Genomic DNA, 12,534 nt, shown 5'->3' with positions numbered 1-12,534 from the left:
GTTTAATGATTATTTCAGGAAGAAAATGTTTTTTATCCACAAACTCAAAAATTATCTGAACACAGTGTTTGCAGAGCTATTTAGTACATGTTATCAGAGGAGTTGAATATATAAGATACATAATAAAAAGTCTGATTAAAAAATATTTCTCAAAAAAATGCCTTTTTCTGATTTAAATTAGTGGGTGTGTTTATTCTCCCAGTCAGGACCAGTACAGTAGGTCAGTCACAAAGACATTCTATGCCTGACTGCCTGCGAGTCCGCATTCAGGGCAGGATTAGTGCTGAACTGCAGTGAAACTAAAGTGAAGTGTGTCACTAAAGTTGCTGCTCCTTCTCAATGTTTCTTTAACTTATATTCTAGTGTTAGACACATTTCTTTATTCTTTTCTTCCGGTCTGATTGAACATTAATTACATTGTGACGAGCTTGACTTTCGCAACGGAACGGGATGGTCGCGCACATTTACAGACACACTTCCCCACAAACGCACACACACATTCACAGACACACACAGGATCACGGTCAATAAAGGCGGACTGTCCCGTGCAGGATTATACAAAGTACCATTGCTTCCTTAATGTTTACTACTGTGGTATCTTCTAACAGACATTTTCACCATGTTTGATCGAGGTAAAAATGCTAACAGGTGATCAATGCTAACAGGTGATCATACCCAGCCCTACTGTCGAGCAAGCTGTGTACAAACAAAACATGGAATACTTTACAGATGCTGTAATATGATTGTTCATGTTTTTCAGTCATGACAAATTTGTGTCCTATTGCATTGTGTTGTGCTTTACAAACTCAAGTGATTCAACTGGAGACGCACTTTCTATTTTAAACAAACAGTATGTAAAGGCAGCATGGTGGCACAGGGGTTAGTGCATGTGCCTCACAATACGAAGGTCCTGAGCAGTCCTGGGTTCAATCCCGGGCTCGGGATCTTTCTGTGTGGAGTTTGCATGTTTTCCCCGTGACTGCGTGGGTTTCGCCTGGTACTACGGCTTCCTCCCAACGCCAAAAACATGCACCTGGAGATAGGTTGATTGGCAACACTAAATTGGCCCTAGTGTGTGAATGTGAGTGTGAATGTTGTCTGTCTATCTGTGTTGGCCCTGCGATGAAGTGGCGACTTGTCCAGGGTGTACCCCGCCTTCTGCCTTATTGTAGCTGAGATAGGCTCCAGCACCCCCGCGACCCCGAACGGGACAAGCGGTAAAAAATGGATGGATGGATGGAAGTATGTAAACTTGGCTTTCATTTCATAATCAAACTATACAAATTATTAATAATAAAATAAAATGTACAAAAGACAAAGGGTTAACTAAAATAGATATGCCATTTGCAGATTGTGATCATAAAGTGCAAACAAGTGAAAAAATAAGATATTGTACGAAAGGCACACACAAAGAAACACATTCCCTTTACTGCTCACAGTATACAGGACTGTCTCAGAAAATTAGAATATTGTGATAAAGTTCTTTATTTTCTGTAATGCAATTATAAAAACAAAAATGTCATACATTCTGGATTCATTGCACATCAACTGAAATATTGCAAGCCTTTTATTATTTTAATATTGCTGATTATGGCATTCAGCTTAAGAAAACTCAAAAATCCTATTTCAAAAAATTAGAATATTTCTCAGACCAAGTAAAAAAAAAAAAGATTTATAACAGCAAAACAAAATCAAACATTTGAAAATGTCAATTAATGCACTCAGTACTTGGTTGGGAATCCTTTTGCACGGATTAGTTGGGAATCCTTTTGCACGGATTACTGCATCAATGCGGCGTGGTATGGAGGCAATCAGCCTGTGGCATTGCTGAGGTGTTATGGATGCCCAAGATGCTTCAATAGCGGCCTTTAGCTCATTTGCATTATTGGGTCTGGTGTCTTTCAGCTTCTTCTTCACAATACCCCACAAATTCTCTATGGGGTTCAGGTCAGGGGAGTTGGCAGGCCAATCGAGGACAGTAATGCCATGGTCAGTACACCAGTTACTGGTGGTTTGGCACTGTGGGCAGGTGCCAGATCATGCTGGAAAATGAAATCCTCTCCATAGAGCTTTTCAACAGATGGAAGCATGTAGTGCTCTTAAATCTCTTGGTACACAGCTTCATTGACTCTGGACTTGATGAAACACAGTGGACCAACACCAGCAGCTGACATGGCTCCCCAAACCATTGCTGACTGTGGGAACTTCACACTGGATTTCAAGCAACTTGGATTTTGCTCCTCTCCAGCCTTCCTCCAGACTCTATCGCCTTGACTTCCAAATGAAATACAAAACTTGCTTTCGTCTGAAAACAGGACTCTGGACCACTCTGCAACTGTCCAGTGCTTCTTTTCCATAGCCCAAGTCAGACGCTTCTAGAGATTTAGAGCACTACATGCTTCCATCTGTTGAAAAGCTCTATGGAGATGATGATTAAATTTCCAAGTATGATCTGGCACCTGCCCACAGTGCCAAACCACCAGTAACTGGTGTACTGACCATGGCATTACTGTCCTCGATTGGCCTGCCAACTCCCCTGACCTGAACCCCATAGAGAATTTGTGGGGTATTGTGAAGAAGAAGCTGAAAGACACCAGACCCAATAATGCAAATGAGCTAAAGGCCGCTATTGAAGCATCTTGGGCATCCATAACACCTCAGCAATGCCACAGGCTGATTGCCTCCATGCCACGCCGCATTGATGCAGTAATCCGTGCAAAAGGATTCCCAACCAAGTACTGAGTGCATTGACATTTTCAAATGTTTGATAAATCTTTTTTTTTACTTGGTCTGAGGAAATATTCTAATTTTTTGAGATAGGATTTTTGAGTTTTCTTAAGCTGAATGCCATAATCAGCAATATTAAAATAATAAAAGGCTTGCAATATTTCAGTTGATGTGTAACGAATCCAGAATGTATGACATTTGTTTTTTTTAATTGCATTACAGAAAATAAAGAACTTTTATCACAATATTCTTATTTTCTGAGACAGTCCTGTATATAGGACGAATGTCTTTGGCCATATAAAATGTTATTACATCCGTTAATTTGGTGTGTCTTTGAGAGGTGGATGGATACGGGGTCCCTTGGTGCACGGTTGATGTTACGGTCGTCTGTATTTTGGGCGCACCCGCTTTTGTAGCTGTTCGTCTGGGCTTTGTGCCAGTGGCGGACGGCCAGCTTTACAGCGCAAAGTGTGAAACGTTTAACGTGTCTCTGCAACTTGATACTTTTTTTTAATGTGCACACCAATGCAGCATTGCTGTGTAATTTGTTTGGCGTTTGTTGTTGGTTCAGCCGCGCGGGATAATTTCTGGGTTTTGGGAAATGAGCGGAAGTGCCTAAAGAATGGCAAGACGTGCGGTCGTGTTTCGAGGTTAAATGCTTGCCTCTTTGTACCTGTGGGTAACTCTGCGGGAGCGGGATGTGGGGCAGCAAAGTAATAATGCATTTATTTTTCCTATTATTTTTGGGAGCTCCTGGCTGAACTACTTTCAACATCTGTTGTCACTCACTCTTACTGCTCTCACATGAGTCCACTGTGTATTGGTTGCCTTCTGGTGGTTGGCTGACTTGGTTGTGAACCTGCTTGGTTTGAAATGCAGCGAAGCCTGTTTTTTAAATGGTAATGTTGCCAACGATCACTCTCACCCTCACGTAGCTGCCACTTGTGATCATGATTAACATTTGATTAATTGTGCAGCCCTACGTGTAGCATGCCGTCACAAGACGATGTGTTACTATGCTAATTATACAGTTTCTCAGTGTTCGATCTTACAAAAACTGTCACTACAATTTGGTTATTATAAAGGTTACGGCATGTAAACTAAGTATTTTTGGCATTTATTTAAATGCATTTTTAAAGTGATTTAGTGGCAGAATGGATTGCTCCCATTAGCTGCATTGCAAGTCACCAAGAACGAGCCGAGTTTTACAAATTTTAATTTTTGCCTTGTTTCTCATTAGGATTGTAAACAATGGGCAAAATTCCCCAAAAAGGGCAGTTCCCCTCTAAGCGTTAAAAGTACATTATGGGGACGGGGGATAACCTAACAATTTAATTAACCTTTGTGTATCCTGAAGATTGACTATACACACTTACTCTTAAGATCCAAATGGGACCTGCATATAAGTGTCATAAGTCAGCAATAAATTAATATTTGTTTTTAATTTCAATGCATTAAATTGTTGGACAACTTCAAATCTGTTATTAAATGTTGTATTATGGCCTTTCTGTCACAAATAACTGCTTTTAGTTCTATTCAGGAAATGCAAAATATGTTATATTTCAAAAAATGAGAAAAAGTTGAGTAGAATATTTGAGGTTGGGTAATTACAACTTTGATGAGTACAATAATCCATGACATTTCAATATGTTACAGTAGACAAAAAATATAATTTTTAGGGGCCTCCTGCGCTACAATGAAAGCAAAAGCAGGCTAGGCTTGGGTGTGTTTATGAAGGTCACAACAGTATTTTATGTTTCGCTGCAATTTTATATAGACCTGCCCAAGATCGTTTTCATTGCATATCAGCGGTTTATTGGCAGCTTAACTCATTTTTGCTCTTCAAAGCTCAGTTATGCCAAAACAATATTTTCTTGTTTTTCCAATCGGCAAGAATGAGATTATTTGGTTTTCACTGGAAAAACATAGTGATACACCAGAAATACAGTCTGTTAAAAAAAATAGCCAATGGGGCCAAAATAGTTTTTATAAGTGTTTATACCTAATGTTTATCTAATACCGTTCAATGCAAAAAAAACCTCCGTGGTGGAATTTCAAGCCGTAAACCTTAAAAATTTTAGGACATAAGGAACAAATGGGTTGCACAATGGTTGGTTAGTGTTCTGAAAGTAGTATATTGAATGTTTATGTTACTGAAAATATGACATTAGAAACCTATAAAAAATGTATTCTGACAGGTGTTAATCACCTGTTGAATCAAAGTAGGTAGTTGTTGAAATGTATCTGCAGATAGGTTGTAATAGTTCTGTGACTTAATATTGTAAGCCCATTGTTAGTGTAATTTCACATTGTTGACTTTCATGAAGCTGGTCTGGATAAATCAATGAAACGTCTCAAGCAAACGGGATGAGAACACAGAAGGTCGAGTGATGGAGTTTTAACACTGTTCTGCTTTTTTAGGGCTTTTCTAATGGTTCGGTGGCTCAAAGCGGTCCTCTTACACCACACGTCATACCTGTCATCAGTGAGTCCACAAACTCCGTTTTAACTCATGTAGTGTACAAAGTAGTGTTTCTGCCAGTTGGTAACTCCATCCTTTGTGTTTAATAGCAACATTGTCAATAATTTTAAATACACAAAGAACATATTTGTTTGATTTAGTTATAGCAGACCTGGGCAATTGTTTTGACTAGCTGTAAAAAATCAGCCGTATGTGTGCTTTGGTCCCTTTTTCAGGAACACTAATAGAAAAACTAGCCCATTAATGTCTGATAGAATACTAAAAAATAAAAATGTTATAACCACCTCAAAAATTTGAATATAATTGTACATTTAGTCATTGAAAAAGAGATCCAAAAATGTACATAAAATTAAAATAATGTGATGTTTACAATATTAACTATGAACCATACAATTGGACTGAAAAGCTTAACAGGGGCCTAACTTTGCCCAGGTCTGAGTTACTTTCTTGCAGGTGTTTTTGGACTCTGTCTCCATTTTGCTTTCATTCTTACTAATTATGTTGTGTATTTGACAGTTGCCTGACCTGGTTTCCCAACTGGGAGTGCTTTATCACATGATTGAGAGCAGAGTGAAGATGTTCCACAAGCTGACCAAGTTAAATGGAAAACTGTCCCTCCTTGTTATACAGGTAAGCTTTTACAATTTAGCATATTCTTCTTTCAGTTTGATGGAAAACTGATTGTTGACATTTATTAGAAAGTGTTTTAATCCAACCCATAAAGTGCTTGACAGTTCTTTAAGATCCAAAAACATTTGTTATGGGAGTATTTTATTACTGAAATCAGCAGTATTGACCTCTATAAGACCATAATATTCTTTTGACTTTCGTCTTCTATGTCACAAATGTAAATTTTCTACAACACAGTAAATATTCAGCATCTAAACTCAAGTATTTTGCATTCCTCTTAAACCAAATGAAAATGTAACCAGCTGGAGATGACTATTAGTTTTTTCACTTAGTATTTAGCTTTCAGGTTGTAATCTGGTGCTCTTATATGAAATGTAATTAAATCAACTTGAACTCTTTGGGTGGGTGGGGGGTCCCCTAAATATAATGGTTGAATAAACACTAACTGGGTCCAGGGGAAAAAAAGGTTTAAGAGCTGAATCTCCAACACTTTTTTGTTCTTTTTCTTCACCACCAGGAGGCGACAGGGACTAAACGCAACATTGCATCTGAGGTTGACCACAAGGCCAAGTTGGTGTACGAAGAGGGTAAATGTTTGTTGTTTTTATTGTCCCCGTTTTTCAGTTTCAGTACAACTCATTCTTGTCTTTTTTTTTTTATTTTAATCCTCATTTTGTAAAAACCTAATCTGTTATTTATATCTTTTTTCTCTTGAGTGAAATAATCACCCCAAAGCTATACCATGCTATAGTGTTTTAGAACTAGCAACCATTGACAGATTTGCTAAATAATTGTTCAAATATAATGCCGTGTGTGTGACATTTTAAACTCATTGCATTGTTGCTTAGTTTAAAGCTTGTACTGTCAGACCATTTTCTTTTTCTTAAATCATCTTAAACTGTTTCCAAATAGGTTTATGATGTAGGCAGTGTTGCTCTGCACGCAGTCACTTTTGCCTATGCACCGCACGCAAACATTCCTCCTGTTGCCTGGCAACGTGACCAGTAGCATTCAATGTTTTTTCTTTTTAAGCGGAACAACAAAGCCTGCTCTCCATTAAGTTTTTCATGATTGTGCAGTATAAAACACATTGTGGACAACGTAGAATGAAGTTAAGCTCTGATACCCCTGTAAATGATGCTGGGTTTATTAATATGCGGTCATGAATAATTTTATTTTAATTTCCAATGTTATACAATACTTATGCCAGTTCATTTCCAGCATAACTAAAATAGTTGTGGCATGAAACTGGATAGCTTATTTGGGAATTTGTCATTCTGAAAACTCCTTTCAAGATGGCTGACATTATTGCCACCTCCAGTGCACAGTTATTCCATTTTTATAAAGATTTGTTCTTCTTTTGCCAATAACAGAATCTTCGGATGAAGATGAGTCCTCTGGGGATGAAGGGCGTCCTGATGAAGACTCTGATGTAAGTTCTGTGAGACCAGTGGTGGTATATGTTTAAAATTACTAACTCAGTTTATTGTATGGTATACATTTATTATAGTAATTTATCCACTGTCCCCCAAAAAACACAGTTTTATTTCAAATGCATTCAATTTCTATTTGTAAAAATACATACGATTTTGTTATAGGTCAAATATGGTATTTTTGTTTAAGGTTAATCAGGTTATAACCTTTATTCTCAAATTATTTCTAATTGAAAGGACTTGGAATTTAATTTGAGTGGCATTGACAAATAGAGGCTTGGCAAGGGGCACGCAATTCAGGTCATGAAAAAGGAACGGTCCTTAAAGTCCTGTAATAATTTTGTCCACCACATATGGAAATCAGTCAAATAATGCAGTGGTCATTAAGGCTGAGCGGTATGCCGGTATTACTAGTCATATCAGTATATTTTATAAAGAGATATGTATTTGAAACAATGCAGCCATACCGATATTTTATCTTCTAATGTCTTTACGCTTAGGTCCCTTTGATCATTCTGTCTGCGCTGGGTGCTGTGTCCCTTCTCCACGCATAGTTAGGCATCGTAGGAGCCATGCTCACTTGACACAAACCCCAGTACGCAGAGTGTGTAAAGCATACCTGGCAACCTTCCTATTTTTGCTGGGAAATCACATATTTAGTTTTTCTTTTCCGAGTTCTTGCCGATTCTTTTTCCTCGTATTTTTCTCAATGGCAATATTTCCACCTGCCACACAGCATTCTGCAATGGCCAACTTGGTGTTCCTGGCTTAAATTTTTGAGGGAACAATTGTCTTCTAAAAATGTTGTGGTAAAAAAGCACTATTGTTAAAGGCAAATTATTTTCAAATCGCTGCTGATGATCATAATAATTTCTTAAACCAGGGACTTGATTTTATATTTTGTGTTTTGGTAATTAGTAGGGCCGTCATAGTTAACGCGATAATACTCCGTTAACTGTTAATTTTTTTAGCGCGCATGCGTCCTTAGTCTGTTCCGTAGCGTAGGTAAATGAAATGGCGTCCAGTTACTGTTGAGCCACAAGCTCTAAAATAGTGAGCAGAAAGGCACAAAGAAAGGTGGACATTATGTATATCCCAGGTCCAAAATCATGGCAAGTCGTTCTCTGGACAAGACAGACAATTTTATCTTCAATTGCCTTGAGACGACATAGATGGAGCGAATGCCTGCTGGGGGGCCTTTTGCCGCTTGTAGAGTGGCGAAGCGTCACATCTTTGTTGACGTTACAATTGAGTGCATTTGTATCATGAAATGTAGATTGTTACTCAAACTGCTCCAGGTGTTAGAAACATACTTCTTGCTTTAGATGTGAGACTGACCGGCTGTGGATTCTTCCTCTTTAGAACTGGGAGGAAGAAGCAATGGGCGATCAGAAGGAAGAGCAAATGGACGAGGATGAGGAGGATCCCAAAGGCAGGACAGATTCCAAAGCAAACGGAGAGGAAGACATGGAGCGTGGAAACGGGAGTGAAGAAGAATGACGACAAGTAATACAAAATGGACCTGAAAGAGTTATATATACTTTCATTTTATTTTCTTGCATTTGATTTTATTATGAGAACAAAATATGGTTTTACAAAATCAAGGAACACATTGGAAATGAAACAGTTTGGCTTCTGCCTTGTCAGCTGTTCTGCCATCGATGGTGAACCTCTGAGGAAAAGACTCATGCTGAGGAGGAAGTGGAAGGGGGCAGACTGTGACTCTGAATTATAATGCAAGTTGTCAGTTTTAGCCTGTATCCCAGTTCTTCATGACCAGATGAGTTTGCATTGATAATGACTCAAAACAATTATTTGGAGATTTTTTTCCAATTTAGAGTCTATATTTCAAATGTGGTCATCTCTTCAATAGACAATATTGTGCTGCTGTACAGCAGACTGGTTGGTATCTTCTGATTGGTTGACAATTCCTAACGTATGTCGCCTAAATTGCGCATGGTTCTTGTACAGAATACAGCTCATGGACGTGCTCAGTGAGACCATACAAAATGTCCCAACACACAATGTAAATCTTTATGTACAGTGAAGTGTTTGTATGAGCTCTTCTCTCTACACGTATCACCCTGAAGTCCCTGGGATTAAACCAACTCCTGTAAGTAATGTCTCTTTATGGTCATTTTTTTGTGTTTGTAGCACCTTTCTTGTTTTTAAATGTGTCAATTAAGTTTGGACATGTTCTGATGTCTGCTGCTTTAAACCCAAATAGTGAATAAAAAAATACCTTGACAGGTTTTCAAAATAAATCCGTTAGTCAAAAGGGATGTAACTAATTTTAAAGATTCATCTTGCTCACCCATATCTTATTTTTTATTCAATCACAGCTGTTGTGCATGATTTGAGTGCTTTTCTCAGGTGCCACATATGGTACCACGAGTGGAGACCGTCTTTCTAAGTACCCATTGCGACAGTGGTAGCATGAGAATGTACAATGTGACAAAAAACAGCAATAAATAAAACATTGAGAATTGAACTGTGTGAACAATAAAAATAAAAATAAACTCTTGACTATAACAAACTCCTTTATGTCGCTATTATCCATCACGTGTCAGAAGGTGAATACATCTTAACATTTTATCGGTTAACTTTTTTTTTTTTGCTTATAAATTAATGTGGGATAATGAACAGGTGATTAGATTAGGGGCGGGATCCCAATCACTTTGGAAGGCCAAATGAGACGAAATAAATCCATAAATATGTATGTGTCAAATAGAATTAAAACAAATGTTAAGCCATTTATTTATGTGAAAATACATTTAATTTAAATATTTAAAAATATAAAAACTGACTTCATAATTTTGCAATTTAATGATTTATTTCATGTCAGTGCTTTATGATTATACTCCTAACATGCCTGCCTAATTGTGCTGTAACATAAATGAATGTTAAGATGGACAAACATTTTAAGTGTAAAACAGAGAATGTCTGCAACTTGTTGACAGCGCCGACTGAACAATTAAAAAGCCTTTGGTGTTCCTTTCTGCAAAAATAAGTACCATTATTAAAACTATACAGTGATTGTATGAAAAGTAACTATTTGCTTTTACTGCCATTTAGTGTACACGTTAAGTCTGCAGTATAAAATAAGTAAAACAACGGTATTTGTTTTCCAATTTTTGTTGAAATCCTGTGCTTTTGGGGGTTATGGTTACAAGGAGCCCTTAAAAACATTGATAGCAAACTCATAAAAATGTATGATTGCAGAGTGAACAGACAATATTTCAACAGCTAATAAAGTAATGTAGTCCCAATGAATTGCTGTTTTGTGTCTGCATGTGTGCGAAACAGCAAGTGAGTCAGCAATGATGGGGTCGACAAACCATGAGTCCTCGGCCTCCCTGGTGCTCGTTCTGATCTATGGAAGGGCACACTTTTGCTAGTTAAGTCCAGGGTTAGCCCGTCGGTATCAAATTCCAGGAAAGATGATTGCAATTGTACTTGAATATACTGTATATCCCACCTTAATGTCAATTTGCAAAAGCACAGTTTTGCATATCATTAGTACATATCTCATCTGATTTTCCCTTATGGTCTCCGCAATGAGAAATAGCTGCGGCTACCACTGAATCATAAATAAAGGCCCCAAGAGACTTGGATGTGGAAAATGTCAATAAGAGCAGAGATAATGGCCAGCGCATTAACAGGAATGGCAGTCAAGGCGGCCGTGTGTGAACGGTTTCTCACAATTTAACCACCCACAAACTGTCACGATTAGCTATTGTGTGAATAATAAGCCCGCTGAATAATGCAATGATGACTGTGTTATTGTGTCACCTCAATGCACAAACAAAGAAGTGTGTTTTTTTTGTATGCTCTGCAACAAAAGGTGAGAGAAGCTCATGAAGTGCAAACTTGAACAACTTGCAACATGGTTATTTGAATGAAATTAAGGAAAGAAAAGTGCCTCCAGGTGGTGCACAGCTGGTAAAAAATAGTCGAGGACCCGCAATAGGAAAAGGGCTTCATTCCCACAGCTTTTTTTCTACAATAAAACCCACAACATGTCTTTTAGATTCAATTCCAACCAAATGTTTTTGAATAATATAATATATAAATATAATATATTGGCAGCCCGGTGGAACAGGGGTTAGTGCGTGTGTCTCACAATACGAAGGTCCTGGGTTCGATCCTGGCCTCGGGATCTTTCTGTGTGGAGTTTGCATGTTCTCCCCGTGACTGCATGGGTTTCCTCCGGGTACTCCGGCTTCCTCCCACCTCCAAAGACATGCACCTGGGGATAGGTTGATTGGCAACACTAAATTAGCCCTAGTGTGTGAATGTGAGTGTGAATGTTGTCTGTCTATCATTGTTGGCCCTGTGATGAGGTGGCGACTTGTCCAGGGTGTACCCCGCCTTCCGCCTGAATGCAGCTAAAATAGGCTCCAGCACCCCCCGCGACCCCGAAAGGCACAAACGGCAGCAAATGGATGGATGGATGATTTTGAATAATTTATGGTTCTTTGAGAGAGGAGATATTAAACATCTTAAATTGCTCGCTTCAAACGGGGGGTTTTCCTGCTCCTTTTAAAAAAGCGGTGGTGAGGCCCCTGCTGAAGAAGAGTAATTTGGATGCTGACAATTTTAATAATTACAGACCTGTATCAAACTTACAATTAAACAAAGTAACATTTTAGAAAAACTTGTCTGTAAACAACTATTTGATTTTTTTAAATAAATGCAATATGTTAGAGAAGTTTCAGTCTGGTTTTAGGGTCAATCACAGTACAGAGACGGCCCTTTTAAAGATCGTGAACGATCTCAGGTTGAGTGCTAACTCTCACAAACTGTAAATCTTGGTTCTACTGGATGTTAGTGCTGCCTTCGATACAGTAGATCACATCAAATAGACTGAAACTGCGTGGGTTCCCTTCGGGTATTCCGGCTTCCTCCCACCTCCAAAGACATGCACCTGGGGATAGGTTGATTGTCAACACTAAATTGGCCCTAGTGTGTGAATGTTGTCTGTCTATCTGTGTTGGCCCTGTGATGAGGTGGCTACTTGTCCAGGGTGTACGCTGCCTTCCGCCCGAATGCAGCTGAGAGAGGCTCCAGCACCCCCTGCGACACTGAAAGGGACAAGCGGTAGAAAATGGATGGATGGATGAAACACCTGGTGGGCTTCTCTGGTATTGTTCACAAATGGCTCTCTTCATATCTTTCAGACAGAAAATGATTGGTAAGAATAGATAGATGCTCCTCAAAGACCCATGAAACCACATGTGGTGTGCCTCAAGGATCAATTTT

At 38.6% G+C, this 12,534-nt stretch overlaps 1 protein-coding gene across 1 annotated transcript in view; it reads left to right on the top strand.

The window, feature by feature from the left end:
* Window positions 1–9,393, top strand: part of wdr43 (WD repeat domain 43) — a 44,515-nt gene extending 35,122 nt beyond the window's left edge. Inside the window, exons 14-18 of the mRNA XM_062041725.1 lie at window positions 5,149–5,212; window positions 5,726–5,839; window positions 6,357–6,426; window positions 7,213–7,271; window positions 8,635–9,393. Of these exons, the coding sequence (XP_061897709.1) occupies window positions 5,149–5,212; window positions 5,726–5,839; window positions 6,357–6,426; window positions 7,213–7,271; window positions 8,635–8,772 (445 nt within the window). The 3' untranslated portion in view covers window positions 8,773–9,393. The remainder of the gene's footprint in view (window positions 1–5,148; window positions 5,213–5,725; window positions 5,840–6,356; window positions 6,427–7,212; window positions 7,272–8,634) is intronic.
* The last annotated feature ends 3,141 nt before the right edge of the window (window positions 9,394–12,534 follow it).

The sequence above is a fragment of the Entelurus aequoreus genome, linkage group LG03 (assembly GCF_033978785.1).
Source record: "Entelurus aequoreus isolate RoL-2023_Sb linkage group LG03, RoL_Eaeq_v1.1, whole genome shotgun sequence".
NCBI lineage: Eukaryota > Metazoa > Chordata > Actinopteri > Syngnathiformes > Syngnathidae > Entelurus > Entelurus aequoreus.
The sequence above is the reverse complement of the archived record's forward strand: the minus strand, read 5'-3'. Positions and strand labels throughout refer to the sequence as shown.